Below are 17447 nucleotides of genomic sequence, written 5' to 3' on the forward strand. Positions count from 1 at the left end.
TGATCTCCATGCAGTCCAAAGGACCCTCAAAAATCTTCTCTAACACCACAGTTCAAAAGCATCAATTCTTCAGTGCTCAGCTTTCTTTATGCTCCAGTTCTCACATCCATACATGACTACTTGAAAAACCACAGCTTTGACTAGACGGACTTTTGTTGGCAAAGTAATGTCTCTGTTTTTTAATATGCTGTCTAGGTTTGTCATAGCTTTTCTTCCAAGGAGCAAGCATCTTTTAATTTCATGGCTGAGGTCACTACCTGCATTGATTTTGGAGCCCAAGAAAATAAAGCTCACTGCTTCCATTGTTTCCCCATCTATTTGCCATGAAGTGATGGGACCGGATGCCATGATCTTCATTTTCTGAACGTTGAGTTTTAAGTCAACTTTTTCACTCTCCTCTTTCACTTTCACCAAGAGGCTCTTTAGTTCTTCTTCGCTTTCTGCCATTAAGGGTGGTGTCATCTGCATATCTGAGGTTATTGATATTTCTCCCAGCAATCTTGATTCCAGCTTGTGCTTCATCCAGCCAGGCATTTCGCATGAGGTACTCTGCATATAAGTTAAATAAGCAGGGAGACAATATACAGTCTTGACTATTCCTCTCCCGATTTGCAACCAGTCCATTGTTCCATGTCCAGTTCTGTTACTTCCTGACCTGCATACAGATTTCTCAGGAGACAGGTCAGGTGGTCTGGTATTCCCGTCTCTTTAAGAATTTCCCACAGTTTGGTGGGTGGCTCCTAGTTTCTTCCGCCACAGGTCGTGAGGCGAGGCCTCCAGTAAACGGCGCGCGGCGACAAGCGGCTGACGCCTGCGATCTGCCGCTCTAGCCTGACGTGAGTCATAGAGTCGCGACTTCCGTTGGGCGGGGAAGGAGCCGGAAGTCCGGCGGGCCCGGGGCGTCGAGATGGAGGAAGCGGAGTACGAGTCGGTTCTCTGTGTGAAGCCAGATGTCCACGTCTACCGTATCCCGCCGCGGGCCACTAACCGTGGTTACAGGTGACTACCTGCTGCCAGGCTAGGCTAGTCACGACCTAACCCCTCCCCGGCCATCCCTACACGCCCACTGTGGGAGAGGACTGCCTGGCCAGTTGACAGGCGAGGGGCGGGCGCAGGTAATGCTGCGAGTTCTCTCAGGTCGAGGCCGGATCAGCGAGGGGGACCCAGACTTTCTCATGTCTCAGTCCGACGAATGGGGTCCTGGCAGCGGGGAAGGCTTGAAAGCGGTATATAGTGCTTAGGGACCCTAAACGTGGTCGGGAGTGGTGGTGTCACAGACCTTTTTTTCAGCGTTAGCTGACGGCCCAGAAGGGATCTTTGGAAAGACTTGCGGGGGAGGAGCCCTGTCACTGGCAGAAATCCCCGAGGGAAGGAAAGGAGCCCAGAACCGGTCCAAAGGACCCGTCCTGGGAAGTTTTAAGCTGACGTTGAAAGCCCAGGGGCCCTGCCCTGCCCAGCTGTCTTGGCACGAACCTCGGTCTTGATCACAGCCTCTGGCAGTTGAGAGGCATCCATCCGCACTTGACTGGTGAAATGTTCACCTAAGACGAACCAATAGGCGTGTTTGTAAAAGTAGATTATGTGGAAGTGAACACAGGAAACTGCCCTGCCAGAGGAAAGAGGGGGTTGGGAGGATACTTCCTTTCACCGTATGTCTTTGGACAGTTTGCATTTTGTCACCATTGCATTTTGTCTTCATTGTCAAATGAAAAATATTAAAAGAAAATAAGATAATGTCTCATACGGATAACCTAGCCTTTGGCTATTTTGTGCCACACGGGGGTGGGGGTGGAGGGTGGGCGATATTGAAGGCAATGTTTGTCCAAGTTATTTGGAGATACAGGGTTGGCCTGCACCCCAAGAATGACGGGGTGTCAACGTCTCTGGCTTCTTGTTACTTTTCAGTTGTGTTAACATGGTCTCGTAGCTGATTTTCTAGTGAACAAATATTTTATTGAACACCCACTACATCCCTGACATAGTTTAAAAATAATATGAAAGCAACAATAGTGAGAACAAAAACTTATTTGCTTTGTGTGGTCAAACGGGATGGGCCACCACCAAACCAGGGATGGTCATCTGCCTCCATTCCCTTCAGTAGCATTAGTCTGGTCCCCCAGAGATCGAGGTTACCAAGTGTTAAGGCTGGCTAGGTTCGCAAAATGGAAACTGCCAACCCCTGCACTTCAGTCTCAGAGCTCTGCTTAACTTGAGCTAAAGGCCTCTTGCCCCAATAAGAGGAACTGAAACTGAGTTGGCTGACTTGTGAATCGAAAGTCCGCACTTAATGTGGACTTCAAAACAACCTGTGTCCACAGTTATGATGTCTCTCCAAGGCCTGGCATATGCTTAGGGACTTCCAAGAAAAGCCTCTTGGAAACACCCAAGGTTTTTGCTTTTCAGGGGTTTACTGAGATGCTTCTTAGAAATAAAATGTAAAGTCAATGCTTTAAAAGAGCCAAAAGAGGCCACTGTGATAGGTCTGTGGTTTCCTGGGTTTATTTCTTCTCAGGCTACCTTTGAGAATAGATTTCTTGAACGCTCGTTCACTTTTCCCGCATGTCCTGTTGCTCTCCTTTGCTCTTCTGCTGCTGCTTGCTCCCCTTCTCCTTCTCCTCCAAGATGGTCTCAGTGGTCCCAGCTGATTGCTCTGACGGCCACAGCCTGGCAGTGTCTTCTGCAAACCATGGGTCCCGGTAGTTGCTTTCTCTACAGAAAAACACCTAGAATTCTACTTCAGAGAAGGTCTCTATAATCTGGAACTTATCATCTATAAGCTGGGGTTGGCCAGCTGTGACCCATATGTTTTTGTTTGGCTCATAGCAGCTTAGCAGCAGCAGCAGCAAGCTCAGAATGGTTTTTACGTTTTTAAATGGTTGGGGAACATTTTAAAGAAGAATTTTTCAGAATGTGAAAATTATATGAAAATCAGGTTGTCCATAAAGTTTCACTGAAATACAGCCCTGCTCAGTAGAAAATACTTAGAACACCTGAAGCACCAGCATGCTGACACAGCATGACTGCTTTCCCTCTGCGACTGCAGAGTGAGTGAGGAGTGCGAACAGAGATCGTGTGGTCCTTTTCCTGAGAAGTTTGCCAACCTCCAGTCTGGAGCATGCAGCCCACATGCCCTTCCCGGCCCCATCCCCACCCCCAACATTGGAGAAGGGGAGCAGGATCCTCTGGCAGCGGCACAACGGTTTTTGTCCCTTCAGGGCTGCGGAGTGGCAGCTGGACCAGCCATCATGGAGTGGCCGGCTGCGGATCACCGCCAAAGGCCGGGTGGCCTACATCAAGCTGGAGGACAGGACCTCAGGTAAAGGCCGGGAGGCCTGCATGGGGCTGAGGCACCGCGCCTCCCGCTTTGTGAAGGGGGGGTGGCCGGGGCCTGGCCAAGCCACTCGGAATCAGGGGACCTGTCCTGGAGATCAGAGCCTGGGTATACTTGTACACTGACTCCATTCCCCAACCTTTAGTTTAAAAGGAAGTATTTCCTGTCAAGCACCTGTTCTTTTGGGCGTCTTTAAGGAAATACTAATTTGGGAGCCCAGAGAGAAAAGGCCTACAGGTGGATCCCAAGTAGGAAGCCCTGGAGCTTGCTTGGAAGATAAGCCACACGTTGACTTCTGCTATGAGCTTGGTTTCTTAATCAGGAATTCTGCTTATCGACTAAATGGTAACTTTCCAGACTGACCACACCCATTAACTGAAAGAACTGGAAATTGTCCTTCTCAGCTCTTTCTGTGGTGAGAGGACAAGCCAAGCTGGGCTTTGTTGGAGTCAGCTGACAGTTGTCACCCTTGGCAAAATCTCCGACAGTCCTGTGCCACCAGCGCCTCTGGGTGAGCTGTGGAGGGCAACATGGCCTGGAGCAGTCCCAGCCCACCCCCCCAGAGCTGGAATCAGACGCAGGGCTTCTCAGTCGGATGCCCCAGTGTTCTGTAGTGTCTTCTTTTTCTACCGTAGAGGTTTTCCTTTGTGGGGCAAATAAAATGCAAAGATTTGTGAGCAAAACTGGCTGCCTCTTGTGTCTGAGCTGTGGGACCTTAGACAAGCCACATGACGTTTGACACCTTGGCCTCCTTTTTGGTGAAATGGGGATCACATTAGCTCCTGCTTCATGAGGTTGTTGGAATACAAAATGAGCATGTAGATATCCGAATGCTTTGTGAACTGCAAGGTGACCCAAAGCGCCTATTTGTTTCAAGCATGAATAAGCATTGATGGCAGAGGAGTTTGAAGGGACGGCTGCCTGGTCTGCCCAGAGAACTCTGGCTGGGAGATTTGTTGGGACGTCCCAGGTGGCGTCACAAGGGAATGGCAGCACCTGTTCTTTGGGGACCCTGGGAACTACTACCAAGGTACACACCTGGTATACCAGCCACTGCTCAGAGCTGAGCCTCACCTGCAGGGTCCACCCCAGGATGCTCTTAGCTTGGGGTCATGCCCACTGGGTCATGTTTGTCCCTCACTTTCCAATCACTCTAGGCCAGGGTGTCTCAGCTTCAGCAGTAGTGACATTTGGGGTCAGCTGAGTTTTGTGATCTAAGTCATATTTAAGATGCTCAGCGACACCTCTGACTACTGCCTACTAGATGCCAGCAGCACCCACCAGTGTCACCAGGCATCGCCAGATGCCCCTGGAAGGGAGGCCAGGTCACCTGTGGTGGGGAACCGCTGCTCTAGGCTGAAGGCATCCAGGGGGATCCCGGATCCCCAGGGACCAGACCAGAGCAGGCAGAGGAGTTAGCAAGAAGCTACAGACTTGGGCCACCGATTTGGATTCAGTTCAGCCTTGATCACAGTCACCTCTGAACCATAGGATTTAGTAGAAAGTGGTCAATAACTGACTCATCAACAGAGATCAGTACACTTGAAAACAATACCAGTTGTAAATGCTTACAGAAGGTGTATGTTGCACTACACCCTGGACCGTAGTTGATAAGGGGATGCATTTTACAAGAGCTGTTTTTTTGTTGTTTTTTTAGTTCCACCTGTTTATTGCTATCAACCCACCTCCCTCAAACCCCCTCTGTCATGCCAACCCATGGACTGTAGGCCGACAGGCTCTTCTGTCCATGTAATTTTCCAGGCAAGAATACTGGAGTGGGTTGCCATTTCCTACTCCAAGGAAGAGCTATTTTTAAAATCACTCACTCTTTTGGCCCGTGATTAGATTAAATCAGCCTGCTTCAGGTTCTTCTGAGAGTGCAGAAACCCTCCCTCTTCACTGGGTTCACCTGTCCCTCGAGTCCTGCCTCAGGTACTTGACTGATGTGGAAGGTGTGATCTCCCTGAACCAGGGTGCTCAGGGTACAGGCGGTGGGTGTGAATGGGTGAGACACGGAATGGTGACCAGCTCCAGCCCATCATTCTCACATGGAAGTGGAAGCCCAACATTGCTAGAGCTTTTGATTTTAAGAGAAGCCAGAAATCTGGATTATTTTACATGTAATTTGATTTTGAAGTGTTTGGCAGTTAAATTGAAAATATTAAACTAAGAACTGGATCTGACCTGTAAGCCACCTCTGACTTAAATCTTTCATGGGTTATATTCCTGTTACATGCCTTTAGCCAGAATGCGTTTGACTTGAATCCCAGAGTCACGTTTGCCAATCTGCCTCGCAGGGCAAGGGCCCCAGTCATGGGATAGAAATAGGCTGTGAGGGACTCAAGGCTCATCCTCACTTCTGCTTTTAGGGGAGCTCTTTGCTCAGGCCCCAGTGGATCAGTTTCCCGGCACAGCTGTGGAGAGCGTGACAGATTCCAGCAGGTACTTCGTTATCCGCATTGAGGATGGAAACGGTAAGCTCGGGACTTGGGGCTTCCTCTTCTGAGAAGGGTTTTCTCTGCCTTTGGAAAGTAGGATTGATTGTGTGTTGTCCCCCAGGGCGACGGGCATTTATTGGAATTGGCTTCGGGGACCGAGGTGACGCCTTTGACTTCAATGTTGCCTTGCAGGACCATTTCAAGTGAGTGGTTCCAGGAGACACACTCATGCCTCCTCCCTCTTTCCCGGGACAGAATGATCTCCCAGGTTAGGATACCCAGGTGGCTGTGTGTGATCTGTCAGCTCTCAGAGTCTCAGGGAGCTCACTTCGCCTTTAAGACAGGCCCCTCTGCGCTCTGCGAGTCCTCATCTGCCGTGAGGTCCCCTTTTCCTGAGGCCCATCTCTGGCCCCCTCGTCAGCTGCCCCAGCCTCTGAGGTGTCACGTCTCTGCCCCGTCAGGCCCTTGAGCAGCCGGAGTCCTTTCCCGGCTCCCTTGGCCTTTCCAGACCTCTTCCTCCATGCTGTAATAAGCAGTGCTCGGATTCCCAGGCCGCTCAGTACGCACCCTGCTGGGCCTTTCTGAAGGTCACAGGGCAGGAAAGCCTGCTCCCCTGCCATCTGAGGCCTCCACCTCTGGCTGTGGGGAGTGTGCAGCTGCTCATGTGAGTGCTTCTAGCTCCTTTCTGCTCTGGGTGGCTGCTGGAGGGCTGCTCTTTGGAGGGTGGGACCTTTTTGTTGCTTTCCACTTGCTGGGTGTCTATCCTGTCTCACCATCTACTTTTTAAGCCCCTGGATGGTGTTTTAGTCTTCATGCCACATGCTGAGGAGGAGAGGACCAGGTTCTCAGATTTCCTGAAGACCAGTGTTAGGACCCTCTCTATCAATGACCTCGTGAAATTTTCAGTCTTTAAGGCATAGGGACCCGTCATCCCATTTTGCTGATGAGGAAAGTGACAAACCTGCAGCTGCTTCCATGTCAAAGCCAGGGTTTGTGTTCAGGCCTGATTCTCAAGCTGCTCTCAGTCTCTTCCCCGAGGCTGCAGTAAAAGCCTCGTCCTGGACGGATGGCAGGTAGGACTGAAGCGAGGGCGTGAATGCAGGGCAGCGCACCCCTTCCTCACCTCTTCTCTCTTCTTTCCCCAGGTGGGTGAAACAACAGTGTGAATTTGCAAAACAAGCCCAAAACCCAGATCAAGGTCCCAAATTGGACCTAAGTTTCAAGGAGGGCCAGACCATCAAGCTCAACATTGCGGTGAGTGCTACCCCTGCCTTGACTGCCACACCAAGCCCAGCCTAGAGCCGCCACTCTTCTCACGGTTCAGCACATGTTTACTGAGTAGCGGCCGGACGTCAGGTACTGCGCTGGGGGCGAGCAAGAGGGCTCCGCTGTCACGGAGCTCAGCGTGGAGCTGACATGAGGGAGTCTGGGTGTGATTACGTGGCGGGAAGGGTCTGTGACCCCGAGTTGTCTTCAGTGCCAGGAACTCCTGGGGTGGGGAGTCCTGCAGCCTAGAGTTAGGGGGAACCAGAGATGCCTTCCTGGAAGAAGCAACCTACGAGCAAGGGAAGAGAGGTCAGAGGGCGGTTCAGAGGGCATGGTGTGTGCAAAGCCTCTTGAGTTGAAGAACGTCAGTCGCTTGCTGCCATAGCTGATGTTTCTGTGTTGGCTGTTGGCAGGGGGGCCCGTGTGCTCATCCCAGGTTGTGTTTTGGGGACTTCCCTGGTGGCCCAGTGGTTAAGACCCCACGTTCCCGATGCAGGGGACATGGGTCCAGTCCCTGGTCAGGGAACTGGCTCCCACATGCTGCAACTAAAAGATTCCTCGTGCCACAGCTAAGACTTGGCACAGCCAAATTAAAAAAAAAAAAAGATTGGCAGCACTCTGCTGGGCAAGAAAGCATCGGGTGGGCACTGCGGGGCGCGGGCAGCTCTGCTGACGGTGGTGTCCTGGCTCCCTCGTCATGGTCCTGACGGGCCTGCATCTTGGGAGAGGTTGAGCTGGGCTGGACTGCAAGACGTGCCCTCTGCCTGGTTGTGGGGGTGGAGCTGAATGATTGGGGGAACTGAGGACCTAGTGGATTTGTTTATGAAGACAGTTTGTAATCCTAAAATAACAGTCTTCCGCTTCACTTACTATCTCTTTCTCCTCTCTTCTGCTTCCTGCTGGTGATGATTTGGGACCCTTGAAGTTGGCCAACTGTCTCTTAAGAGAAAATCCAGGTCATGTCCAGTGGACTGGTTGGGATGTGAATCTCTGTCTTGCTGGGAGGAAACTAACATTTAATGAGCATCAACTGTGTGCCAGGTAGTGTTTTTAGGGTGCTTCTCTTGCAGATTAAACATTCTCCCTTTTAGGAGAAGAAATGGAGGTTTAGAGAGCTTGAGGGTCCTGTGCAGGGTCGTCAAGCTAGAAATAATCAGCACAGCTGTATGCATACCTAGGGCTTGGAGGACTTAGGCTACCTACCCCAGTATTCAGCTGGTAAAGAATCCGCCTGCAATGCGGGAGACCTGGGTTCAGTTCCTGGGTTGGGAAGAGCCCCTGGAGAAGGGAAGGGCTACCGACCCCAGTATTCTGGCCTGGAGAATCCCATGGACTGGATAGTCCGTGGGGTCGAGAAGAGTCGGACACGGCTGAGTGACTTTCGCTTCAGTCCACTTGACTCTAGTCTGTGATCTCAGCATTTGATTAAGCTGCTGCTGCCTGGCAGGGTGGGAACCACGCCATCTTCATCTTTGAGATGCTCTGACTTCTGGTTCACCTCGGTGTTGAGGTTTCTGTTTTTCTTTATTAAATGTTTCATTGAGGTATAATATGCATACAGAAAAGTACACACATTATAAATGCAAAACTCAGTGAATTTTTAAAAAACAAATATATAGGCTTCCCTGGTGGTCTAGTGGTTCAGAATCTGCCTGCCATTGCGGGGGATACGGGTTCTATCAGTGGTCTGAGAAGATCCCAGATTCTCTGGAGCAGCTAAGCCTGTGCACCCAACTGCTGAGCCTGTGCTGTGGAGCCCGTGCTCCGCAGGAGGAGAACCGTCATGCTGAGAGAAAGCCCACGGACAGCCGTGAGGACCCAGCGCAGCCGAAAATAAAGAAATCAATACCTGCTCACACAAGCCCGCCCCCAGACGAAGGTGTGGATGGCTCTCGCCACTCTGGAAGCCCCTCCCCTGCTCTCTTCTGCAGGACAGAGTGAGCACTATCCTGATGCTGTTTTTAACGTTTTATTGGTTGACTCATACCCTTCATACTCCTTTGTGTGTGACTCCTTTCGTTTATTCAGCCTGGCATGTGTGAGAGCATGCATATTGCTGAGTGTGGTCGGTTTATCCTCATGGTGGTGGCAGGCTGCATTATGAGAAGGTATCTTGAGTATCTGTGCAGTTTACCTCATGGTGGGCATTGGGGTAGCTTCCAGTTTGGGGCTGTTACAGGAGAGCTGCTGTCAGTGTTCAGATGGTGTCTTTGGTGCCCACGTGTACGTATTTCTGCTGGGTCCATGTAGGAGTGGAATGGCAAGGGCATCAGGTCATATGTTCAGCTTTAAATCAAACAGCTCTCCAAGGTGGTTTCCGTTCTCGCGTCCACCGGGAGGATGTGTGTCCTGGCTGCCTCACACCTTTGTCAGTGCTCAGTGTTCCGCCTCAGCTGCGCAGGGGGGCGTGGGATGGAGCTCCTGATGGCGCTCAAATCGCGATGTGCTGAGTACAGTCCACGGCAGTGAAAGTGCCCTTTGGATGGCTGCTGAGCGTCCTGGTGATGCAGACGTTTGGGGCCCCGGGGTCACCTTGTGAAGTTTTCTGGTGGCAGTGGGATCCAGCGGAACTGACTGATGCTTATCCCTCCCCTCTCTCTAGAGCATGAAGAAGAAGGAAGGCGCAGCTGGGACTCCCCGCGCCCGGCCCACCAGCACGGGAGGACTGAGCCTGCTTCCCCCTCCCCCAGGGGCAAGAACTGCTGCCCTGGCCCCTCTCCCCGGGGAGCATTTGTCTGTGGGGGGCTCTGTTGTCCAGCCAGCAGTTTCTCCCAGCTCAGGTCAGTGTACGAGGGTGATGCCCCACAACTTAGGCTCCTCTCCCCCCGGCAGCAGGCCCCTCGGCTTTCCTTCCTTCGCCCACACTGGTCACAGTGCCCGTCGTGAGGAACTGGAGGGTGGCTGCCACAAAGCTGGTCCTGCCCACACTGGATGAGGGCTTCCTCTTTTCCCACCACCTCTCCTTCAGGTTTTCTGGCCCACCATAGTGGGCAGGGACTGCAGTTCACTTGTTGCTGTGAAATCATCAGCACGTGGGTTCTGGGTTCTTGGAGGCTGCTTTTTGAGTGAGTGAGTGATGGCGACGTGGCCTCTGGGCACAGGATGCTCAGTCTGTTAATAATAGAAGAGAAGAGTCCTGGGCACAGAGACCAAATGCAGGGGGACCAGACTCATTACCAGCCGCATGGTCTGGGGAGCTGTCATCATGGAAGAGGTGGCATTGAACCAGGCCTTGAAGGACAAAGATCGGGCTGGGGGTACTGGTGTTCCGGACAGAAGAAGAGCATGAACAGGATGTAGACTTTTAATTTTTAAACATTGGTGTGTTACGGAGATGGAGGCCGCACGAGTGTTCCATGGTGGGTGGTGGGAAGTAAAACTGGAGATTGAGTTTGAAGCGGGCTCCTCAGCGAGGCTGTTGGGCGCTGGACGCCGCGAGGCAGTTCCCTCAGCAGCTGCGCTGGTGCTCGCTCCAGGTCGTAAGCAGCGCCTCTGGAGACCTGGGGTTCTGGGAGTCAGTGCCTCGTGCTAGCCGCTGAGGGGCCGGGAGGCCAGCCCGGCCCCTCAGTGTCCCCACCCTGCCTGCCTGGCTGGTGTGATGCTCTTGGCCTTCCCTGGGCTGGGTGACTGTCGCCAGACCCCTTTCCTCACCAGCATGTTGGGTGGGGGAGGGTCCCGACAAGAAGCCTGCTTGCTTTCCCTTTGAAAGGTCGGGCTTACCTGGATGTCAGGCTTCACACCTCAGCCCTGTGGGAATCCCTCACCCCCAGAGAACGCCAGGAGCAGCAGGGAGGGCGCCTGCCTGGCCTCTGGAGTCACAGTGAGGTCACAGGACCCCTGGGCTTGTTGGCATTCTGGCGACAGGGGCAGGAACTTGCACACTTCACACTGTTGGTGGCTCACTGAGGTCTGAGGGCCATAGTCTCAGGCGTTCTGTCTGTGGCCAATGCATTTTTAGTGCCAACGTGGAGTCCCTACTTTGCTCCAGATAGTGTTTGATGCCTTGATGGCACTGCAGGTACAGCCCCAGGCCTCTGCCCCCAAGGCCCTATGACGTGATACACCAGACAGGCGGCTGGGGTTATGATTAGCCAGCATTTATGAGCACTTGCTATGTTCTCAGACCAGACTGATCTGAGTTCAAAATCCAGCTTACCGTTGTGTGACATTCAGAAGATTGCCTGCTACTCTGTGCCTCCGTTTTTTTATCTGTAGGAAGGGGTAGTAATGATGCCTATAGTACAGGTTTCTTGTGAGGATCAAATGTGCCAACCCACATAGAGCGCGTGGAACGGTGCCTAGAACATTGTAAGCGCTCCCTGAACATTAGCTCTCGTTTGAGCAGCACTGCATCATTAGCGGAGAAGGCAATGGCACCCCGCTCCAGTCCTCTTGCCTGGAAAATCCCATGGACGGAGGTGCCTGGTGGGCTGCAGTCCATGGGGTCGCTAAGAGTGGGACATGACTGAGCGACTTCACTTTCACTTCTCACTTTCACACATTGGAGAAGGAAATGGCAACCCACTCCAGTGTTCTTGCCTGGAGAATCCCCGGGACAGGGAAGCCTGGTGGGCTGCCATCTATGGGGTCGCACAGAGTCGGACACGACCGAGCTGACTTAGCAGCAGCATCATTACCATCATTATCACTGTTGACTAGGCCTGTTCGAAGACTCTGTTAACATATTTGATCCTCAGACCGGTCAGTCTTATGAAAAGTGTTCATCACTACTGTCTGCATTTTAGAAATACGGAGACTAAGGCTTAAGTAACCTGCATAAAGTCAAACAGGCTGGCCTGTCTTCCCCCAGGGACTGTGGCGCAGTTCAAACGAGATAATGTATTAAATACTTACGTGCTTATTAGCTCAGTCGTGTCTGACTCTCTGTGACCCCATGGACTGTAGCCCACCAGGCTCCTCTGGCTGTGGGGATTCTCCAGGCAAGAATACTGGAGTGGGTTGTCATGCCCTTCTCCAGGGGATCTTCCCCACCCTGGGTAGAACCCAGGTCTCCCACATTGCAGGCGGATTTTACCTGTAGATTCTTGACCTCAGATTCTTTACCATCTGAGCCACCAGGGAAGCCCAAGTTTTGTAGTTCACTGAGTATTTAACTTGGTGAACTACTAAACTCTGGAGGGCCTTAGTTTTACCTGGTTTTCCAGCCCATTAGATGTTAGACGTAGCTGGTGGGAAGGCAGGTGGTGGGCACAAGACCTTTGGAAGGGGTGCTGGCAGTGCTGGGGGAGGGGTTGGAAAAGTACGCCCTGCCGCCCCGTCGTGCCCTCCACCTGGTCACGACACCCACGCAGATGCCCACTTGGTACTTCTGGAAGACTCCCCAGCCCCTTAACAGTTTGGCTTCTAGGACTTGGCACATGTCTGGCACATAATTTTCTCAGCTAGTTGAGCCAGACACTGACCCGAGGACTTTATATAAAGACAGTGTTGCAGTTTTGGTGAGCATTCTCCATCCAAGAGGTCAGGAGATGGTACATTTTAAACAGATTTGCAGCATAAACGGTTGGAGCGAGGTCTGCTTCAGATAGAATGATGGCGTGTGACTCACCCCCGCTGGTCCCCTCCCCTCCACCTGGTGTGTGGCCTTCTGTGCTGTCTCCAGGAGCCCCTCAAGGGCTCGTCAGAAGAAGCAGAGATGTGAATGGCTGTAGGCATTTTGTTGCCAAAAAGCACATTTCTGCATGTCTTTCTCAGCAACTTGGAATCATGAGTCTGATTTTCGGGTTACTGAGGCAGCCAGAAGGGGAGGCCTCTGACGCCTCTGTCTCCTTCTCTCCCCTCCCTTCCCATCGGACTTGGGGACGTCTATAGGAGGTGCCACTGTGTCCTGGCCACAGCCCAAGCCTGCCACCACTGCCACCGCCGACGTCTGGGGAGACTTCACCAAATCCACAGGGTGAGGAGGATCAGGTTCTCTGTGGTGGGACTGGGGCCAGGGCTGTTACTTTACAAACCTGGGATCACCCCAGCGCCTTCCTTCTGACATTGGGAGCAAGAGCGCCGATTCAGACACTTTCAGGCCAGTGAGGGGAAGGAGCCCCAGAGTGCCCACTCCGGGTGGCACGTTTCTCTCTGGGAAGGCTTTTTGCTGCCTTCTGCTGCTGATTGGCTTGGAGCCGCCCTCTGCAGTTCCTTCTGGTCTTTAAACCACCTCACCAGGTACTCTGGCTTGTCACCAGTACCTCTAATCTCCTCCTCCCCGCTAGCTACCCCAGAACACTGGGCCACGCGTTCACCAGGGTTCTGGCGTTGGCCCGTCCTCATGGGACCTCTGCCTTTTCTGCTTCCTTAAAATTTCAAGCCTTTACCTAGGGGTCAGGGTGAAAAGATGCTAAACACACAGCATTGTTATGTGAACAGGCTGTAGGTTGGGAGTCAGCACACATTTTCTCTCAAGGACCAGGAAGCAAAAGTTTAAACTGTGCAGGCTAGGTGGTCTGTATCCCAGCTCCTCATCACCACTCTTGTAGCCCAGAATAGCCACAGTATTTAAGTGAGTGAGTGTGAAACTTTATTTACATAAACAGGCAGAGAACTCGATTTGGTCTAGTCCTGGGTTGTGGTTTGCTGACTCCTGCTCTAGAACAACATTCAGGGACTGGCTTCTTGGAGTTCTTTCTGCCTGGAGAGAAGTTACATCTCTTGTGCTCTGTATTTCCAAACATTTAAAATCTGCCCCCTCCCTATCATTCCAGGTCGACCTCCAGCCAGACTCAGCCAGGCGCAGGCTGGGTCCAATTCTGATCTGGACATGACTCTTCCTGACACGACTTCTGGAAAGGAGCCGCCTCGTCGGGGCTGAAGGAAGGAGAATACGGCGCTCCCTGGCCAGCCTCTGTTAGGAGCATGTCTCTCCTCTCCTCCTTGCCTGGATCTTTCGACAGACTGGGCGTGTCGGGCAATACACTGGCCCCGTGTCACACTGTTCCCTGGGATTCGAATTTGCAGCCAGAACATGGAAGAAGAGTCCCGGACCCCTGACCCTGTCTGTCCTCTTGACATGAGAGAGACTCTGAGACGCTTCCATCGCGATGACTTATTAAACACAAGCCCCCAAAGCAAAAGAAGGGGTTGAGTGTGCTGCCTGGATTCAGATCAGCCCATCTGGGGAGGTCATAGGTGTCACGTGACTGCCCTCTGGAGGGGGCCTTTCCCCATGCTCATTGGCTGTAGCCATTCCAGTCAGGAGGAGGGGCTCCATCCTGACTTCTAGCAGGTTTTTATGCTGCAGCCTGAGCAGATGGTCAGGAGGGAAACCAAGAGTATTAGCCAGCTTTCTAAGATTCTTTTAATGTTTGCTTTGCTAACGTGCTGATCTGCACTAACTCATGGTCTCTGTAAAAGCATGCTCTGGCAGCCTGCCCCCGTGGGAGCCTCTGAAAGCATTCCTCACCGTCAGCCGCAGGAGCTGCTCTGAGCTTCAGGAACGGTGTTCATCTCAACTTCGTGGCCTGGTTTCCGTGTGTGCAGGGCCTGGAGGGCAGGGCAGGGCCAAGGCAGGCGCTGGCAGCAGGTAGGATTGCGTCTGGGCCAGAGAGGCCGCTGTTCTCATGGAGGTGAGGGGTTCAGCCCTGCTGTCCGCGGGCAGCCGTCTGGGCTCCCAGGCTCACTGCGTGAGTCCTGGCGGACTTGGGTTCGCTCCCGGCTGTTTCCTGAAGTGCCTTGTCTGCAGACAACTCCTTCCTTTCTTCTCTCCTTCGGGGACTGTACGTGACAGAAGGAGTTCTGAAGCAACTGGAAGTCCAGGCTTGTCTGTGTTCCCGGTTTATAGGAAATAATTTTATCTGAGCACACCTCTAAAATCGCTTTCATTGACATCCATTACCTCTTTAACTGAAAGGGTTCTTTTTTGAAAGTTCTAGATGATGAACTGAAAAAAAAAAAGCGTTGGCCTTTTGGTGGGACCAGATTTCTAAGATAAAAAATAAATATTTCTACTCTGTCAGTGTATGTCAGAGATGGAAATGTTTTTGGCGCCATGGCTGCTAACCCCTCCAGGATGCCTCTGCAGGACACACACTGCCTTTTACCACTGAACCCACGTCCAGACTTAAGTCTGGGGCCACAGTGACAGGTTGGCCAGAATGGGGGGATTTGTCCCTGTTGCCCTAAGGCAACCAATAATTTCTCTGGTTACGAGTACAGCCTTTCTGCCCTTCTGGGACATTCTGGGCTTCATGCCCTCAAATGTGGGGGGCGAGCCCTGCCTCCCTCCATGGAAGCAGCTCCCTAAATAGTAAGGGTGTCCAGACACAGAGACCGAAAAACAAGATAAAGGCCATAGCGCTTATCATGCCTGTGGGTTCTGTAAGAAAGATGTGTTTTCACTGTTGGTTATAGAAATGGCCCCTCTGACTAGTAAGCAGTGTTAAGGGATGACAGCGGAGGAGGTAGTAGGATGGTGAACGTGAGTTTGACCGAACTCCAGGAGATGGTGGAGGACAGGGCAGCCAGGCGTGCTGCAGTCCATGGGGTTCCAAAGAGTCTGACGCAGCTGAGCAACTGAACAACAACCAAGGACAGAGAAGATTGGAACTGAGGGTCCCCTTGTCCTGTAAGTGAGGAAACGGAAATTGCAATAAGGGACTCTCAGGAGTAGTGACCTTCTTTGTCCATTCGCTGTGACTCCCCGTCTTCTCTCAGTGCCTTAGAGGCTGGGAAAGAGGAAGCCTAGTCAGAGGAGACCCTTACAGGAACCACGCACCATGGGAGGTGAGCCCTTGGGTCTTGGAGACAGACCTGGGCTTTGATCTAGACTGTCTTCCTGGTAAAAATGTTTGACCACCAAAAAAAGAAAGTGTGACCATGGTCTCCTTGAGCCAGTGCCACTCGGATGAGGCACATAAAGCACTCGCAGGGGCCCATCCTGTAGTTAGACCTTAGTCACCTTGATGAAGAATCAGGTAATGCATCCAGAACTGTTATTCATAATGGTGCTGATGAAGAAACTGCAGTCAAAAAAATCTACCCTGGAAAGCACCTTGAGGGATCTGTAGGGCAGGGGACAGTCTGACACGTCACCAGCTAGAATCCCAGCTATGGGACCAGGGTCCCCAGGACAGCCCCCAGTACCGAACCACGCGTCTCCTCACTTACATCCTTGACTGCAGCTTCCAAATGGTGGGGTGGGGATAGGAGGTAGGTATTGGGTTGAGGGTTTTGAGACTACAGGATATCTTCATGACTATATAACATTGCAACATCTGTCTCACCAGCTCTAAAAAAGCTAACTGCCATGTTGCGTGAGTTGCCCTAGTCCCAGGGTCACTGTGTTGAGGTGGGAAATCTGCCTCTGCCGACAGCCAACAAGAAACTGAAGCGATCTGCAAGGACCCGGACGCTGCCAGAGCCTCCTGAGCTGGGGAGCAGACCCTTCCCGGTTGATCCTCAGATGAGCCCTGTCTGCCAGCACTTGGCAGCCTTGCAGAGGACCCAGCCAAGCTGTGCCCAGACCCACGAACCCTGAAACTGAGTTAGTAAATGTGTCTGAAGCTGCCAAGTTTGCAGTTATACCATTAAGCAGCCATAGATAACTAATACAACAGGTGTGTGAAGGGCATCCGAATGGGAGTCGGAGGAAGAGAAGGGTCTGGACATGCTTAATGGTAGTATGCCTTTGGGAGGTCACTTAACCTGCTCCTTGGGGCCTCATTTCCCCTTTCTGTGACAGCAGCTATTGCTTATGTCTGCAAGGCACTGTTCTGTGCCCTTAATGTAAAATTTGTCTCAGGAACGTCCCCGGCAGTCCAGTGGTTAAGACTCCATGCCCCCACTGCAGGGGCACGGGTTGGATCCTCGGTCCAGGAGGAGTCCACATGCTGCGGGGCAATAAGGCCCGTGCTCCACAGCAAGAGAAGCCATGGTGGTGAAAGGCCTGCTGTCAAAGCAAAGACTGGCTACCACCCTAAGCAACCGGAGAACGCGGGCGCAGAAGCACAGAGCCAGCACAGCCATAACTAAGGTTTAAAAAAAATCTTAAAGTCAGGCATTATAAAAAAGACCCTGTCAGTTAACCTTAAGGAATCCAGCAAGTCCAGTTAACCAGAACACAGATCCTCTAAGCCTCTTTCTTAATGTGGTTTGCCGATGGGGTGCAGAGTCCAACCCAGCCTAGCACCAGGGTTTGGCAAGCCCTTGGCCCTAGCAGCCTGGGGGTGCTAAGTCCCAGTCATGTGTTTGCGTTACCGGAGCCACAGACTTAGACCCCTCCACGGTGGAGCCGGCATAACTTCCTTCCAGTGGCCGGACCCAGGGCGCAGGGCTGGGTGCCTCCTGGTTATGGGGCAGCGACCAGGGTCAGCAGCCCTGCGGGTTCAAACGCCCACAGGCCAGGCTCAACAGAGCCCCGGGTCAGCGCGGCAGCAGGCTCAAGGCCTCCGGGGGAGGGCTGA

General features: G+C 52.4%; 2 protein-coding genes across 3 annotated transcripts in view; both read left to right on the forward strand.

Annotated features, from left to right (window-relative positions):
- Positions 1-859: 859 nt before the first annotated feature.
- Positions 860-14123, forward strand: NECAP2 (NECAP endocytosis associated 2). 2 transcript variants are annotated; one of them, XM_070458762.1, is made up of 8 exons: positions 860-999; positions 3216-3316; positions 5701-5805; positions 5891-5972; positions 6915-7023; positions 7961-8076; positions 8655-8972; positions 9638-9730. In XM_070458762.1, the coding sequence occupies exons 1-8, from the start codon at positions 908-910 to the stop codon at positions 9642-9644; spliced, it is 930 nt and encodes a 309-aa protein (XP_070314863.1). In that variant the 5' UTR covers positions 860-907; the 3' UTR covers positions 9645-9730. The 2 variants fall into 2 exon arrangements, with proteins under 2 accessions (XP_070314863.1, XP_020733636.2); XM_020877977.2 differs by lacking the exons at positions 7961-8076; positions 8655-8972 and adding exons at positions 12868-12952; positions 13752-14123 and having other exon boundaries at positions 870-999; positions 9638-9815.
- A 1638-nt stretch (positions 14124-15761) lies between these two features.
- Positions 15762-17447, forward strand: part of CROCC (ciliary rootlet coiled-coil, rootletin) — a 54749-nt gene continuing 53063 nt past the window's right edge. The window contains exon 1 of the mRNA XM_070458445.1: positions 15762-15768. Within this exon, the coding sequence (XP_070314546.1) occupies positions 15762-15768 (7 nt within the window). The remainder of the gene's footprint in view (positions 15769-17447) is intronic.

This window comes from Odocoileus virginianus, chromosome 30 (assembly GCF_023699985.2).
Source record: "Odocoileus virginianus isolate 20LAN1187 ecotype Illinois chromosome 30, Ovbor_1.2, whole genome shotgun sequence".
In the NCBI taxonomy this organism is placed as follows: Eukaryota; Metazoa; Chordata; class Mammalia; order Artiodactyla; family Cervidae; genus Odocoileus; species Odocoileus virginianus.